We start from the raw sequence: 18835 nt of genomic DNA, 5'->3' as shown, positions 1-18835 counted from the left end.
ACAAATAGTTTCGCGCTCACCCCACATTGTTTATTAAAGATGTAATGGGCACTAACAAAAATATTGTGTCAGGTTTTTTTTTGCTAATTTGCTACAAAAGTTTCAGTTGAAATGCCCAAAGTAAGCCAACATGCTTTTTTATGTCTGAGTAAGAACTACAAAAAAAAAAGGGTCGACCACCATTTATCAAACAACGAATTTCCGAAAGTTAATTACACCCCGGAAGTTTCGCCGGAAGGTTTCATCAAAACAAAAACAAAATCATGCGGAACAGCCCGGGAACTCATGATGAGCTTATGTTTGAATTGGTGAGCGGATTTTCTTTTATCATTACAACAAAATTTTAATTGTTTATCACTTATATAACCCAAAAGCGAAACAAGGAAAAAGGGAGGGAAAAGAAATACAGAAGGGGCGATATTTGCATATTATTTCATTATACATAAAACAAAATGAACAAAAAAGTATGACCTACGGTTTAAAGAGAAAAAACCGATAGACTCTTTTTTTTTTTCATATTACTGTGAGAATGAAAGAATGAAATCCCAAATATTGGAACATGTGAATAAAATCAATCATTATCAAAATTTATGAAATTCGAATAAAACCTACCTAAAAATGATTCATACCCAACTTCCAAAGAATTGAGACTTTTTCTTTTTTATAAAACAGAAAGAAACTGAACTGAAAAGGGTTTTAAATTATCCAAATTTAAATTTGAATCAAAGGGTATTTGCTGGGGCCAGGGGTTTGTCCACATTTTTTTGTCATCATTTTTGTTGGGTTTTTTTTTCAACCATCGTAGCACCTTGAAGCAAAAGTATTTATAAACGCCTATGTGAGTTCCTTTACAGTTTTTTTTTTTTTGGGGGCCATTTTTAGTGCCAAATGGGCTGTTTCCCCTTCCATTTTCCCCCAAAAAATGATCATTTTTTCCCCCCAAAAAATTTACACATTTCCCCCTTCTGTCAAAGAGATTTTTTTAAATTAAAATTTCCAAAGTCTGTATCGCTCTTGACGCAGCATTTTCTTAAAAGTGAAAAAGAGTCATCAAGAACAGGCCATTGCTTAGATATTTCGTAGAAAAGGCAAAAAAAAAAATCAAATTTAAAAAAAAAAAACAAGCTTCCCTTTAGTCCCAATTTTTCGGAATGTCGCGCTTTTTTTCCCCCCAATCCCGGGCACGGGTGTTTAATTTTTTCCAAAAAAAATCACGCTTTACTAGGTTAAAACTTTTTTGAAATATTTTACATTCCCTATTCTATAATCTACATAGAGCGCCCCATGAAAAACCAACATAGTGGATTGCGATCGCAGGATCAAACCCCTGTACATCTGCGCAATCGGGTGGCCCATGCTTTTCAATTTCAAACCTATTGAAATTAGAAAAAATGTTAGCAAACAGCATGGATCCTGAAAAAAGACTGAAACGACAGCAGGTGTTCGGACCATCTGGTCGAAAAGCCACTATGGGGTTTTTCTATGGGCGGCTCATTACACTTAAAATCTTTAGTTGGGCTTTTTAAAACGCGCAATTATGAATTTTCTTGGATTTAGGTACGTTTTACAAAGCAAAAAGTAATTTGATGTCTTTTTTTTTCCTTTTAGTCAAGGAAGCTTCCAGCTCCAGGTCTAGCAGCCGGGGAAAAGGACCACCGGGGAAGAGGACGGGAAGAGGCCGTGGTCTCGGGTTAAAGGGGAAAGAAGGGGTTTGTAGAGGCCGCGGTCAACAGGCGGGGAAGGGAGGCATGGTAAGTTGGAAAGACAAGGGGGGGAGGTCAAGAAGTAATTACACCCCGGGGAAGGGCAGTGAACCCCTTGAAAACATTCAAGAGCAAGAAAAATGGGGGTAATTACATTGTTTTCAAATTCTGTACAGAAGAACTTCAATAATTACATCTTTTTTTACTTCATACCCATCAACGCGTATTTTTTTACCGGGTTTGGTACCACCCATCAAAAAAAATCACTTTGTAAATAGTGTTGGTTTTTGCAGAAGTTTTTGTTTTTACCAGATCATTTTTTTTTAAAAAATCACACCCCATTTTCAATTTTGTCTTTAAAAGAAAAAGTTTTTTTTACATGATAAGATTGAAATTTAAATATAGGGAATGGCTAAATTGGACATGTAGAAATCTTTTTACAAGTTGAAAAGATTTAGTGAAATTTCCCTTTATAAGTAAATGAAAAAAGAAAATTTTCAACCAAATTTTTTAGGAGCATATTTCAAATTTTGAAGCCCATTTAATGAACCAAAAAGTTAAAAGTGGAACAAAAATAAATAAGGTTTGAATTTTCCAACTTGCAGGATGAAAAAAACAAGGAGTGAAAACACGAAAAAGGATTTTGCTCAGTGTCTTAGAAAAAAGTCCAGCTTTTATGATTGACATCATGGACCAGCTCAGGCACCCGGTGGATACCACCGGGCCCCTGAGCTAAGGGCCCTGGGGGTGGTGTACACCAAGTGCAGGAAATGCCTACACCAGAGTTGTTGGGGAAAAGGGGAAAAACGGTTCCCAAATACCATAAGTATACATTTTTGTTATGGTTTGTATATTTTTATAACATTTTCAAAAGGGCAGCAATAAATTTTTTTTAGCATACCTTTTTGGTCAAAGTAAACAATAAACATCTTTATGAAATTATTCCTCATTTTAAAAATTCTATTTTATCTGTTAATTTTGCCCAAATAAAATTACAAACTTTAGGCTCCAAAAAAGGTTATCTCCTCTTAAATTTTTCAAGGGCATGGGCTTAGAATGCAGGAGGTTAAAAGAATTTCACAGAGCTTGCTTTTCCCTAAAGAGATTCAGTAAATAAATTAAATTTTAAATTCAGTCAAACCGCTTAAAACAAACTGTATCAAAAAAAAAGCTTTGTTAAAGGGACCAACATTAGGTCCCTCTCGTTACATTTATTCGACTGAACCTGTTTTAAGACCACCTGCTTATGCACCATTTTTGCCTTCTTTATGTCCCCTATCACAATTTTTCACTGCTTTTTAAAGCTTTTTCGGCCGTTGAAATATAAGTGGGTGATAAAGATAAAATAAATGTTACAGCATGTATTTTAACATCTGTTATAGGGGTTTTTGTAACATGACATTTGTGAAGTCTTCAGGTTTTGTTTGCCATTAAAGGGGAGGAGAAAAAGTAACTGTTTGGAATTCTGTATTTTTCAGTTTTCCCACTTTTCCCTGAATTTAAATTGTTGCTTTATTTTCAGGACTTTCAAGTTCTCATCCTGGATGAGGCAGTCCTGGCACTTGCCAGACTGCTGCGCCAAGATATATACATCTTTAAGACAAAGTAAAATTTTGGTTTTATCAATATCATGTTGGGTTCTTGTAAAACAAAACTAAATATAAATGAAAAAGCAACTCTGAAATCTCTGTGTGATCCCCAAGAGTTGTATGGGAGACTAAATTGAAGGGTTTAACGAGACTTACCGACAATGGAGGGAAGTTGATGTTTAATCAGGATTTTATCGACCGTAGAACTCCTGGAGGGATCACACAACCAACTACACCCCCAAAATTATAAGATTACTTTTCTTTTGCCATTTTTCCCATTTACAATGCCAACACACCAAAATATGTGTTGGCCCCAAACTCTAAAGAGAATTTTTACAAAATATTGACAAACGTCATCTCTGTTGATCCATCCAGGAGTTCTACGGTCGATAAAACTGGATTAAACATCAATTTCCCCTCCATTGTCATAAGTCTCATTTAAACCCTTCAATTATTTATGGAATTTGCGATCATATTTTCCCCAGAATTAAAAATTATAAATAATCTATTTCCTGTCACTTGCAATTTATTTTCGTTGAGAAAAATACGAGAGTAAAATCCCATTTTTAAAGATAAAACTATTTTCCAAATTTACTCCTAGACTATGTTAACTTTTTACTTTTTTATGTTTGAATGACTGAACTGGCAAATCTAAAACCTAGTCCAATATCATGTTTAAATTTCAACATCACCCCTCGGGAAAAATCTCTAAAATAGACGGCTTGTCTTGAAATTTTGATTCGCAAAAAAATGAAAAATATAAAAAATATTGTTTTATCAGTTTGTGGCTAGTCTACTAGTCCCCATTTTAAATACCTTTTCCCAGTATTAATCAGATTACCGACCGTAGACTCAGGGACTAAGGCAGGATCCCGGACCCCTAGCCACTCCCAATAAAAATTTTTCAAAAAATTGTTGTTGTATTGTTGTATGCAAAAATTTGTCAATCCCCTAAATGTCTCCCTTGCACCATATGTGATAGACTTTGCCTTGTGAGGGCCCAAGGAAGGGTTGAAAAGGGTAAAAAATGCACTGTCCTTAGGATACTGGACAATTGTGCTTACAAAACTGAAGTCTTTGCAAACTGGTCTATGGGTTTATTATGAAGGAGCTGACAATTCGTACAGAAAGTAAAACTCAATCGTTTGGACAAAAGTTTTTTATGAGGTGTTTACCATGGGTTTGTTGGGGTCCTGAAAGGCAGACTTTACACACAAGTTCAAGCATCCTTCAACGCGAAAGTATTGTGAGTTCCTTACATTGAATTTGGGAAAGTCATTCCTTGTCATGGCTTAATTCTAAGCCTGAGCAGTGAATACTTTCGAGCAGCTTGAGGGAGTGGTCGAAAATTAGAAGTTATAACAGTTGAATTTTTCGATTTTGAAAGAGAATTTTAACAGCAGTAATTACGGTTTATGTTGGCCAGACTGCCTTCTGTTGAAGACAATGTGGACAATTTTTTTCCTTGCTGTGTTCGGTTGATAAAAGTCTTAAATGTGAGCTATTTGATTGACATTCGGGTTTTTTTTAATGTTTTTAAATATTGAAATTTAAAGTACAATGTCGCTTTGAACTTTTAAAACTGTTGTAACTTTAAGATAAAAAATTTTGAAGAAAAAAAGGTAACGAATTTTTTTGTAATTTTTTTGAAGATTTCCCCTTTCCATAAAAAAAATGCATTTCCCCGAAAAAATGAAAATTTTGTTTTTAATCGTACATCTTTTGTTGATGTCAGACTTAGAAAGAGCCACCTTTGCACCTATTTTATATACATCGAGGGTCGACTTTTTTTGTTGGGGATGTGTTTCCAGGGTTTGTGTAGACCGGGAAAGTTCGAGAAAGCTCTTCTGTTTTTATCCCACCTGACCTGAAGACCTCACAAAAAAGTTCAATAAAAGAAAAGTTTTGGATCGACTTGTATGGAGGAGGTGTTGTCAGGTGTCAATTTTCACTCCGGATGCGACCCATAAAGGGGCAAATTGAAATAAAAACAGCCGTGCAAAAAAATTAAAAACCGGGGAAGTTTTGGTTTTTCTTTTTAAAAGTTTTTTGAAGGAATTTTAACTTATCTTTTTTATAAATTAAGTGCAAAACCTTGGTTTTTTTTTTATAAGCAAAAAACGCACTATTGTTTTGTTTATGGTTGTCCGCCTTGTTCAGCAAGATGCAAGAAGCTAAGAAAAGCCTTTTGGACGTGTTGTTTTTTTTTCGCAAAGTATTTTAATTTTGCAGTGTAAAACTTAAAGGTTTTTCTTTAATTGATTGGTTGCTCGTCACAATAAACTTGCTTTTTTTGTTCCAGAAAATTGGGGGTGACTTTTTATCCTGTGGGGGGAGGATGTCAAAGGGGTGGGTTTTTTTTACTTTTTTTAAATGTAATTGCTTTTTTTAATTGGAAAGTTTTATTAAAATTATAAATAATTATTAGTTTTCATAATTTTTTTTAATGTATTTGTTTTTTTTAAAATTTGGGAATGTTATTCAATATTTTTGTTTTGTTTAACATTGTATATATATTTGATGAATATGATAACAAACGAGTGCAGTTTCAGTAATGAAGTTATTGGGCGAGTGAAACTGAATGTTCTTGTTAACAAATCATTCTAGTTTGGAAAGGGGACATGGGCAAAAAAGTGTTGGACTAACGTAAAATGTTTAAGACTAGAGACATATATTAAGTGGCAAGGACATAGGACAAATTTGTAATGAAAGTTGAACATATATTTTAATGAACAAAAATTTTGTTTTAAAAAAAATAAATTAGCTAATGTATTTTGTTATTTTTAAATGGGGAAGTATTTCAATATATTTGCATTTGTTTTTTAGTTTACTATAGGATGAAAATTTATACAATGAGTTCTTTAGTAATGAAGTTTTTGGAGGGATTAAATTGGGTTTCCTGTTGAACAATGTAATTTTCTAGTCAATGACTCAATAAATGTATTTCAAATCAAAGGAATTTGAAACTATATTTTTGCTCTACTTTTATCGTGTAATTTAACCTTGAAAACATTAGGTGTAATTTGGCTACCTAATTCTGGTTTTTTTTCAAGGGACGTTTGCAATATAATTCGTAATAAACTAGATGCCAATGGGCAACAGTCGGCCTGCCAGCTGTTAAAAGGACAGGATTTCAAATGCACCCTGTCTCATTTATGCCAAAATAAAAAATGATTTCAAAAAGTTACAATATAAAAGTAAAAACAAAGAAAGTAAACCCTTTTAAACAAGGGTACACCACCGACCCATTACCTAAAAAAAAACCCAAAATTAACTTCTGCCAAGTTTCATAAGAATGGGGCAAAAAGTGGCCCCTACAGTGTTAAATAGCTTTTCCTTTTATTTGCCCCCGGGGACCAGTTTTTACCCACATGACCCCGATTCGAAATTTTACCAAAGATCATCAAGATAAATTCTGACAAGTTTATCAGATGAGTCATAAAAGTGGCCCCTACAGTGTTAAAAGCTTTTTCTTGATTTTGACCAGTTTTTGACCCGTCTGACCCAGATTCGAACTTGACCTAAAGAACTCAAGAAAACATTCTGAAAAATTTCAGAAAATACAGTCAAAAAGTGGCCTCTAAGTTTTAAAAAAAAACTTTTTTTTTTGATTTGGCCCATGACCCATTTTTTTATCCCATCTGACCCCGATTTTGAACTTCCCTAAATCATCAAGCTTAAAAATTTTGACCAATTTCATTTAAAATATGATCAAAAATGTGGCCCCCTTTCAGTGTAAAATAATTCCTTTGATTTGACTGGGGACCAGTTTTTTAACCTACAGACCTTTCAAACGGAATTTTAGATCATCTAATCAACTTTGACCCAATTTCATGAAGAACGTCATAAATTGGCCTCACAGGGGACAACTTTTCCCTTTATTTGACCCGGGACCTAGTTTTTGGCCCCGGGGACCCCGTATCAAACTATCCCCGACTTTATTGAGGGAACATTTTGACCAAGTACAAATCCCTCCCTGAAAAAAAAATGATCCAGACAAAGTCATTCTGGTATCTGCCTTAGACCCCGAGTCCCTGGTTCTTTCACTGAAACTCCGTCCATGGGGTTTGAAAATTTGGGGGCCCAAATTACATCAAAAACAAATAATGAGAGAAAGCTAGACAAAATCAAAATTGAAATTTTCCTTTGACCCCCAATGGACCTTGACCTTTGAGATAAACTGCAGTTTTCGCATGACACTCACTGGGTTTAAAATTTTATCCAATATAAACGAGAAATTTTTTTCTCCATGCTGTCAAAATTACGAATGGAGCAGGGGGGATAAACCCGAAAGCCAATTTTGGGCAACTATGTCTCACTTCCACAAACGGGCTCGAAAAAATAAAGTTTTTTAAACATAATTGTAAAAGAGTCTCTTTGACGTAAACAAACACTGCATATCGTAGAAACGCCGCCATGTTGTTCCATTTTTAAATATTCATTTTTTATCAAGGGGTTAAAGGGAAAATGGCGCCTATTACTCAGTATGTACTGACGCCAAAAACAAACGACCTACTAAAGGAGTAATTTGATCTTCAGCTAAAGGAATGATATAATTTTTTGAAAAGAAGATAAAGTATTTCTATAAAAAAAGCAAAATTGAAAAATTTTTTTTAGTACAATGACAATAATTCTATAAATAACGATGACAATATTTCTACAAATAAATTGAAAACATCATTCTAAAACTTAACCACCAATCAGAAATCAAGTCGAATATATAAATGAAGTTTGATATGACAGTTATCAGCCATCAACTGCACATCTTCAATCAAAAAAATTGAAAAATTAAAAAAACCCAAATTATAATAAAAAAGTTTTTAAAAAAGCGCATGCCCCCCAACAAAGTTAAAGGGAAGAAGTCAATAGAGAACAGGATGAAAACAAAGAAGCACGAGGTTGGGGCAATAGGGATATCTATTGGGATGTCCAGTCATCCCCAAATTTCAACACTCTTGGCCTAGTGTTCTCAAAAACCCTGTTCAGGCTCTGTGCCTTGACCTTTTATCAAATAAATCATACTCGTGTCCCAAAACATCCATTTAAATTTCAACATTTAGATCAAATGGTTTTTCCCAATTATTTTTCCAAAAAAAAGATTTTACTGAACGGCCACTGTGAAAACCCTTACCCTTTAAAAGATGACCCAAAAAAAAATAGGGGGCATCTGCTCTGCATGTTAAAAAACCCCATTAAATTTTTAACATTCTGGGTCAAGTGGTTCTCAATTTTTGATCGGAACAGGCCCCCGTGACCCTTTACTTTTAAAAAGTGACCCCCCAAAACAAAAGGGGCCATACTCTGCATGAAAAACTCCTAAAAAGTTTCAACATTTTGGGTCAGAGTTCTTTTAAATTATTGATTGGAATGGTTTTTTCCATTTCAGGCCCCTGTGACCTTGACCCTTTTAAAAAGGGGACCCTAAAATCGTTAGGGGGCCTCTACTTGCATGATCAATCAACCTATGAAGTTTCATCATTCTGGGCAAGTGGGTTTTCCAAATTACTGACCGGGAAATGGTTTTTCAATGTTTGGCCCCCGTGCCTTGACCTTTTTAAAAGGTTTAACCCCCAAAAATTTTTGGGGCATCTACCTGCATGACCCCTCATCCTATTAAAAATTTCAACATTCTGGGCAAGTGGTTCTCAAGTTTCGATGGAAAGGTTTTAAATGTTATGCCCCTGGACCTTGACCTTTAACGAGTGACCCCAAAATCGATAGGGGGTTTTATTTGCAGTACAATCACCTATGTTCAAAATCGGGTCAATGGTTCTTGTTTTGCGGGAAAAGGTTTTTCAAAGTTCAGGCCCCTGTGACCCTTTACCAACGGGTGACCCCAAAATCAAAGGGTCATCCCTTTATGACCAAAACATCCTATGAAGTTCAACATTCTGGGGCAAGTGGTTCTCTGTTATTGATCGGAAAAAAGGGTTTTCAATGTTCAGGGCCCCTGTGACCTTGACCTTTGACGGAGTGACCCCCAAAAACAATAGGGGTCATCTATCTTCAGATCAATCACCCTATCAAGTTTCAACACTCGGGCAAGGGTTCCTATTTTTTCAGAAATGTTTTTCAATGTTAGGCCCCCGTGACCTTTACCTTGAAGGAGGACCCCCAAAAAAAATTTGGGGTCATCTACTCTTCATGACCAATCATCCATGAATTTCAACAATCCGGGGAAATGGTTCTCTGTTATTTATCGGAAATGGTTTTTTAATTTTTAGGGCCCCTGTGACCTTGACCTTTTTACGGAGTTGGGGCCCCAAAAACAATAGGGAACCCCACCCAGCAGCCTACAACCCATGAAGTTTGAAAGGGTTTTAGGTCAAATGGTTTCCCCGTTATTGTCGGGAAAGAAGTGGACGTACTACGGACGGACTCTTCTGGGGGAGACTAATAAGGTTTTTTAAACTTATTCCCAAACAAATGCTTCCCGATAAGTATGAGCTGGCAAGTGAAGGGCCGTTTTACAGAGGGAAAGCGGACGTATGGGACTGTTTTCAACGTCACGTAAAGTTAAGTGCTTGGGAAAGAACGGACCGTGCCTTGAAAGAACATTATACATGGTCTCCAAACTGCAAATGTATCTAAAAAAATGGGCACCGCTCAACAAAAACAAACCAGATATGGATATAGTACTAGACGGGGCAGCTTTGGAACAACAACACAACCCACTGGTGGGTTTGGAGCATTATTAAAAAACAATGACTAATTTGTTCATAAAATAAATTAACAAAAAGGGCCCAAAATGGGCCCTAGGTTGCCCCACCTGAGAAAGACACCAAAAATGTAAACATTTTGAACCCAGTTTTCAGTAAAAAAATATTCTGCCAATTATTATTAAAAAGGAGTAAAAATCTTGAGTAGACCGGGACCTAGTTTTTTACCCCAGATGCCCAATATTTAACTCAACCAAGATTTTTTTTAGGTAAATTCTTACCAAGTTTCATTAAGATTGGGCCAAAATTTTGATCCATGTTTTCAGCAAATTTTTGAAACGGCCGGACGGCTGACGGCGATGACTGACCAGGGGGAATCCAAAAGCTCACCTTTTAGACTTTGTGCTCAAAAAGCTAAAAAACATTTTAAATCTGATCCTTTTTAAATGCTGTTTACTGCAGCAAAACCTTTAACCCGGGTTTTCTAAGCTAAAAGGGGGGATAATTTTGGCAAAATGTAGGTCGAGTTATGGACCTAGCTACAACAGTTTTTTAAAACCCGAAGACACATGTGAAGTTTCAATTCAATATCTCCTTAGTTTTTGGGGTGAAACTTGCATTTAAAACTTTAACCGGGTTTCCCAAAAACCAAGAAGATTATTTGCTCAAAATACCCGTCAGACATGGGACTTGAACCCCGTGAGGTTGGAATTCACCCAAAAAAAAAAATTTAAATTTCAAAAACTATATGCCTTTAAATGATACCTATAACTTTCATGCAAAATTTTAACTAAGGTTGCGCCAACGCCAGGGTGAGTAGAATAGCTTCGAATAGTCAAGCTAAAAATACGATAGTTGTCAGAAAAAAATATTTTAGATCGACTGACAGATTAAAATGCAAACAAACAAAAGCCCCAATATATTTTTAGACAAAAAATCCACCTTGAAACGTTCAACACAAACACATCTCGATACTCTATTCAGACCCATTGTGTCTGTTGTGCAGATTAAATCTGACACTTTGGAAAAAGCTCAATCTTGTCGTACCTTTCCATAATGGAAGTATCAAAATACCTGACACCTTGCAGTAAGAAGATTTTCCCCTTAATAACTTTTCAAGAATTTCAAAAACAAAAAACCCAAAACTTGAACCCAAAGGAAACAAAGCCTTTCCCAAATTCGGGGATTATTGAGCCCGCCTTTGGGGGAAAAACAAATAGCGCTTTGCCCAATGGATCCCGACCGCCTGCGAAACCGCCCCGTCTGAACGGGTCCATTGTTCGCTAAAAAGCCAACAATTACAAAAAACCGTTTTGGAACCGGATCCTGCCAGACCTGCCCGGTTTCGCAGGCGGTCTGGGTCCCCTCCTGGTCGCAAAACCACTAGTTGGTTTTTCCATGCAGGCTCATTTAATTTGGGTAGGGGGGAATTATAGCTTTGCAAGAAATCTTTTTTTCAATTGTTCTGCCTTGCTTTAAAAAGCCCAAAGCAAATAAACAGGGAAACACAGATTGGCTAAGTACAAAAAACAGCCACTTTGGGGACGAGTTGAAATTTATTCAACCGAAGGAAGACAAATCAACAAATATAATAAAGAAATTCAGTGCTGGACAATACGAAATGTTGAGAGGCAGCATGCATTGGAAAACCTCAAGTTTCTGAAAACGCAGTTGAGACTCTTTTGTGAATATTTAAAAAGAGTGTGAATAAGCAACACTAACGAAATGACAGGCATTCAAGACCATATTTCTAGATCAAATATCTTATTAGAGGAACTTTACATTCTTTAGGGGGCCTCCCTGGCCCAGTTGGGTTTTAAACGTTGACTTCAAAAACCATTTGCCCCCCATCGATGTGGGTTCAAAACCTCATTTGGGGGCGTAGAAATTTTTTCACTAGAACCACCAGTGGCTTAACGGGAAAGGGCGGTGGTCTACCCGGTGCCCCTGGAGAAAATAGCAGGAGGGGGGACCTGGGGGCTTCCTCCCCCATAAAAACGGAAAATCGCCAAATACCAAAAAATTTTTCGGTGCAGAAAACCCCAAAAAAAAAAAAAAAAATACTTCTTTTATGAATACAACTGGAGATTCTCTCCGAAAAAGATGACATTTAAATTTTTTACCTTCAATTTGAAGCCAACACAAAATACCAGAACTCCATAAGATATCACTACACAGCAGCTTCCTTGTTTAACCAGTTGCGGATAGGATTAGAACAACTCCAAGTTGAAAAGTACATAACACCACCCAGTAATCCATCAGAAACGACAGAGAAAAACTGAAGATTTTTGTAGAAAACAATGTTCCCCTAAGCATAGTCATTAGGCAAGGTCAATAGGGGACAGGAGCAAAAGTCAAAAAGCACTGATGGTTTACTGCAAAACCGGATCATCTACTTGCACTTCAAACCCCCCTAAATTAAAAAAGGAAACGGGTTTTTCCCCCTTTCGGCTCCTTGGGCCTTTTACAGGGTAACCCCCCAAAAAAATAGGGGTCATATATTCTAAATCATCAACCTATAATTCAAAAACGGGTCAAGGGTTCACAATTACTGACAAAAATAGTCTTCCTGTTCTGTTTACTGCAAAAACCCTGACCTTTAATAGAGTGACTCCAAAATCAATGGGTTCATCTCTCTCATGTCCCCAAACATTCGTGAAGTTTCAACATTCGGGTCAAGTATTCTCAAGTTTTTGATCGGAAATGGTTTTTTCCCTTTTTGGGGGCCCCCTGACCTTGACCTTTGATGGAGTGACCCCAAAATCAAAATGGCATCTACTCGCATGATTTAAACATCCTATTAAGTTTCAACATTTTGGGTAATGGGTTTTCAAGTATTGACTGGGAAAAGGTTTTCCATGTTCAGGTCCTGAACCTTGACCTTTAATGGGGGAACCCCCAAAACAATAGGGGTGTCTACTCCATAAGCCCATCACCCCTTGAAGTTGAAGGTTCTAGGTCAAATGGTTTTCCGTTTTTGATTGGAAAAGAAGTGTGATGAGGAGGGAAAGGACGGAAGGACAGGGCTAAAAAATATTCTCCCCCATTCCGGGAAACAGAACTCAAGATACTAAAAATTTTGAACCATCTCAACCCACAACAATAAGGTAAAACCAGCAAGGCTAAAGCATCTTCAACAATAAAAAACCACTGTGAGGATTTGCCTCAGCATACATTAAACTATGCAACTGACATGACGGACATCTAACCCCGATTATGGGACACCCCTATCCCAAAACTTCCCCATCTCAAGATTACAAGAAGACACAGACAATTTAATTTAAAACATGGGCTGGTATTGCTTGTAAATTAATTAAGAAATGCCAGAATGCCAAAAATGCCCCTCACAGCAAATAAACACTAGCACCTGTATTTTCAAAATGGAATTTAGTTTGTGGTTTGTGTAGTAATTTTTGTAATTCTTTTGTTTTTTAAGTCAACAAAAAGCTCCTACAAAAAGGATATCTTTAAAATACAAAACCCTTCATGTTGTATTTCGGAAAATGGGCTTGATTTTTCCCAAAACCATAAAAAAAAAAATACAAATTTTGGTATTTAAGGAAGTAATTCTAACTAGGACCTGGTTTTTGGCATGCGTTCTATCCACGACAGTGTACAAATTTTAGCTAAGTTACTCAAAATCCCTCCATGCTGAAAAACCAAAAGCACTGGACAAAAACTTTCTTGTATGTATCTTTGGCCCAAAAGGTGACCTTACCTAGACCTAGGGGCCTGGTTTTTTGGGCATACACTCCACCTCTGTAGGAACTTTGTGCCAAGTAAAACCAAATCTCTCCTGCATGAAGAAGAAAAACTCGGACAAAGTTTTATTTTTGGACCTTTGACCCTAAAGGGACCTTGACCTTAGACAAGGGACCGTTTTTTTTCACTGACACTCATCTGATAAAGGTGAAAATTTGCCAAGTTATACAAAATCCCCCATGCATGAAAAAATATGCTCCGGACAAAAAGTCTGTGGACGCTCCCCCCGCCAGGGGGATTTTCCCATTTCCCATTTTTCAAACCCCGGGATATAAATAATTGCAAGATTGTGTGAGCAAGTTGAAATGAAATGTAATTTTTTTTGATATTTTTTTTAGACATGCCATGCCGTAGGATATTTTTAAAATTATTTTTCATTGTGCACAATTTTGGTTTAGGACTTTTTTTTTGGAAGAATTTATTTTTACAAAAAATTTTCCCTTTCTTTATTTATTGTTGCTTTTTTTGATTTAAAGCTTTTTTTTAAACATTTCAATTTTCTTTTTAGGGCGGAGAAAATTTTAACAAATGGCCAAACCCTGTATATTAAAAAAATTCGGAAAAACCCTGTACTTTTTAAAAAGTTAAGTTTATTTTAATTTCGACTAAAGAGACATGATTTTTTCGTTAATGACCCCCCAAAAATAAAAGCAATTATGTAACCGAAATTTTAACTTTTTCCCAAAGAATAAACCCTTAAAAATTCCCCACACGGTAGAAAAAAGGACTTTGGTAAAAACAGGGCCCAAAAACCCAAACCCGGGGCCAGTCGTCATAATAAAAAGGCCCTTTGGGCCCAAACACCCACAGAATTCGCAAAACCTTTGGGGGACAAGCATAGATTTGCACATACCTAATAAAGAAAAGAAGGGCACAAGTCACCCATTCTTCAGTTTGGCCTAGGTAACCAACTGGCTAACTCATTTTTGAAAAAATATGTTCTTAAATTAATTTTTTTGGCTCTAGATCTAAATTTCAGAAATATTCATTTACTTTATAAGTCAAGAGAGAAAGGACATAAGAATCTAAAAGACTTTCATAAATATTATAAACTATTATAAAACAAGTGTTGCTTATTAACTTTTAAAGTGAATAGTAATCGAGGTGGAAGTGCGACAATTGGACAAAAATTGTGGCCTCTTAGTGTACACAAGCATTTTCTTTGATTTGACCTAGTGAGCTAATTTTTTACCCAACATGACCTACATTCAAACTTGTCCAAGATTTCATGAAAACAAACATTCTGACAAAGTTTAATTTATGCAATGCAGCAAGGACACTCATGATACTGCTGCCTCTGCAATTTTACTACAGAATGTTTGAAGCATAATATTTTTTTTTATAATTCAAAAACAATAACAAGAGGGTTACCATGACCCTGGATTGCTCATCTGAGGTAAAGAAGAAACAATCAAAAAAAAATTTTGAAGGAAAGGATGGGGGCTATGATGACACTGCATCTGCTCTGCTCATATGACATTATCATGAGGTCCTGCACAGCCATGGTAACAAAATTACTGAGAAATCATTTACCGGTATTGCATTTATAGGTATTTCATTTTTTTTTTATTTGATGATCGTGATCATCCCATGGAATTATAACTCAGTGAGCAAGCAAAGTTCTCATTCTTTTATCTTAGTAAATGGAAATCCATAAGTTCATATCTCAGCAAAGAGGCAAAACCACAAAATTTTGTACCCACCAAACCTTTAGCCTGCTGGCAAAAAGTGATTCTGCCTTTGCAACCAGTGTAGACAAAGATCATCCTACTGATCTACACTCTGCTATTCAATCAGTAAATTTTCAGTGAACACCCCTTTGAATAATATGAGGTAAAGCCCAAACTGAATGATGGACCAGTCGTTAATAGAAATTCAGAAGGGTAAAGGTTAAATGATTTCACTGTATCCTTAATTCACTAAATACCATTGAACTTCACAACTTACTACACCTTGCAAAAATCACTCTACCAAAATATGTTGGAAATACCTATGCAGGGTGGTCAATAATTAACCTGTTACTGTCTCTCACTACCCATGACTCTTCATTCAAGTTGAATCCCCCAGATGAAGGAGGGAAAACTTGTTGCTAACATCACAGTTCAATTTCACCATTTCACATTCTTCCCCATCCGAGACGATACACTCATCTTTCTTTTCCACCCCTCTGTCTTTGACAGTTTTCTTCACTTTTGACTTCGACTTATTCTTCTTTTTAATACCTGCCCCACTATCTTCAAAACAGCTCTCCTTACACAGATCAATCACTGCTTGCTTCCATGACAAGAACAAAGTGTGGAGGGAAGAACCCCTACCAAGTATATCTGCGCAATAAAGTTCCTCATGAAGGCGACTTTCTAGGTCTCGGCACAGATTGTATGAAAACGTACAGTTGAGTATCATGCTTGGACTTGGCATGCATACTGGGTTCAGCAGAACTTGATTCAGGTAATGTGTATCAAGAAAACATGTCTGAAACTGCGCAAATCCATGTACCACTTTATTATCACGAGGAATTTTTGCAGAGTGTTCAGGACGACTGAAATGCTTCTCTGTGTGCTTCTTGAAGAATTCTGCTTTTCTTTCAGGCATTGCCCTACATGCCTTGACAATATCTGGAAATAATTCTGGCTCATAAGGTTTAAAACCCAGTGCTTTTTTCATGTCCAGCCAATCTAATTCTTTCATATGCAATGCTATGACACCAATGATCAATGCGCTTAAATGGCTTTCTGTGACTTTTGGTTGAGCGAACTTTACCCATGTGCTTAATACAAAGATAAATGACTGTGATGCTTCATCCACCTTATCATCTAAACAGACTGGACTAACATTACAAGCAGCATGTAGCAGTTTCTGTCTCTCTACCTTTGAAAGAGAAGGCATTTTCTCTAGAGTTGGAATTTCCAATACATTTGATACACTGTTTTCTGGACTAACATGAAATTTCTTTGTGTCTTTGCCCTGTCTATCATATTCCACTATGCTACTATCACGGTTCATCTTCTCAGTGTCATCACTTTTGAGCGGACTTAGAACTATTCCATAGATAAAACTGCGTAATCTTCTGGAGCATGCATACGAAGATGTTTCCCTGAGAATTTCTACCTGGCAGTTTAAAATAACTCTATGATTTATGGACACATTTTGTAAGAATGAACCATTCAGTTCACAGTTTCTCAGTCGTTTCACGAACCAAGCAGGTAACTTCCTACCATTGTAATCAGTCAGTTCTGAAACACTAACATCCTCTTTTTCATTTATTTCACAATCCTCTTCATGAACAATTTTGCCATTTTGATGGGTATGGAGAATATTTTCTAAATCAAATGAAGCAAAGTTCTCAATATCCTTGTACTCTTTGATAGCTGCTGCCAGTATTTCTCTGACTTTATCTCTCTTCTCTACAGTTATGCTTGCTAAAATCTGCTCAAAAGCTTCTGTTTCACCATCTGTTGTGTCTATCCAGTGCAAAACAGCCTCCATTCTACCGCTGGTCTTTAGGCTAAATGACTTTTTGCTTGGATTTTTTGGAGCTCGGAGAGCGTAATTAAAGCTGTATAATACTGAATTATCAACGTAATCATTCCCTACTACAGTTGCTAACATTGGCAGAACATAGTCATCATCATCCTTCTTAAACTGTTTCAATAAACGCTCACAGTTGTAATACTTAACAGGTATGTACACAAATTCATTTTCTCCAGCAGACTTATTTCTATCCAAAACTGATGCAACTTCTGTTTTAGTGTTATACAAACATAATGTCATATTGATATAGTCTAATGGTACAAATCCTCCTTCTAGTCTATATATGTAGAAATCACTGTCGTTACTCAAAACAGGACAGTTCCATCTTTTGGCAAGTACTGCAATTTCTCTATCAGCCTCGAACACACAAGAGGCGTGTGCTATTTGTAACTCTAAAAGCACCTGACGGAAAGTTTCATACGTAAGAATTGGCAAGACACATCCACGACCTTTAGCACAAATCAAGCCAACTTTCTTTCGTCGGTCATTCATACGATCTAAAACTTCTGGCAATTTTCTATCATCTGGATCATATCCCCCATCAAAAACTACATACGGCGTAATATTACACTCCTTTAGAATGTTGAAGAAACGTTTACATTTCCTGGCAAAGTGATCATAATCCCCTCCAAACTGGTGTGAAATCTTGTAATGGTAGTATAGGAAGTGAAAAAGATTGGAGCCATCAATGATCACCTTAGTATCATGCAGTTTGTGATCACTCAGAAAAATATTCTTATTATCATCTATGAATGTCGATAAGCCACGTACACCCATATTGTAAACGTAATTTATTTCTTATGATCTATACTAGATGAATATCTGTTCTCACAGTGTTCAACGCAAAGTTTTAGTTACTTTCACTTTTAATAAAAATTGAAACAGCTTTAATTTAACAAAGCGGTGAGAGATAGAACCAATACAAAAGTATCCAATAGGTTGTATCCCATTAAGCCTAACTGTATACCCATCAGTTCCTGATTTACCAACAGCTGGAATTATCTGCCTTTTAATCAACTACCAAGACTACTCTCAGCAAGGAGTGTCACCAAAACACAATGAATCTGAAAATATAAAACATATTTCTTTTTCAATATTTATATAAATGTAAAATGATAAAGAATCATAATGAACCTAAATCATTCAACTAAGGGTCTAGGTTTTTTTTGGGAAGTTCATGGGCAATAATTGAAACAGAAGCTTTCCACACTTGTTAAATGTAATTCCCTCAAGACTGCGAAGTTCCTCTGCCACTATTGGGAAACAAAGGTTGTTTTTTATTTTAATTGGAAAGTGGCTCACTGTAATATCCGTGAGAAGCCCCAAAAGTTATAGAAAGGACAAGAACAAGAATGATGTCAACATTTTATGACACATGCCCTTGTATGCTAGATAGAACAAGAGCTGTCCGTCCGTGCTCCACTATTTGGCGATTTTGACAGAAAAATGAATATACGTCTCAATAAGAGACCTCTACTTTAAAAGCAAGATATACCAAGAGGCATAATTCTGTCAAGAACACAAATTAGAGTTATTTGGATTGTTACCACACATGCAGATAAAGGTGGTAAAGATATATTTTGAGTTTCAA

At 36.3% G+C, this 18835-nt stretch overlaps 1 protein-coding gene across 1 annotated transcript in view; it reads right to left on the bottom strand.

Moving 5' to 3' along the window:
* Positions 1-14593: 14593 nt before the first annotated feature.
* The window catches only part of LOC123548802 (protein asteroid homolog 1-like), a 42001-nt gene continuing 37759 nt past the window's right edge, over positions 14594-18835 (bottom strand). The window contains exon 2 of the mRNA XM_045336346.2: positions 14594-18308. Within this exon, the coding sequence (XP_045192281.2) occupies positions 15763-18021 (2259 nt within the window). The 5' untranslated portion in view covers positions 18022-18308 and the 3' untranslated portion in view covers positions 14594-15762. The remainder of the gene's footprint in view (positions 18309-18835) is intronic.

The sequence above is a fragment of the Mercenaria mercenaria genome, chromosome 6 (genome assembly GCF_021730395.1).
Source record: "Mercenaria mercenaria strain notata chromosome 6, MADL_Memer_1, whole genome shotgun sequence".
Taxonomy (NCBI): Eukaryota; Metazoa; Mollusca; class Bivalvia; order Venerida; family Veneridae; genus Mercenaria; species Mercenaria mercenaria.
The sequence above is the reverse complement of the archived record's forward strand: the minus strand, read 5'-3'. Positions and strand labels throughout refer to the sequence as shown.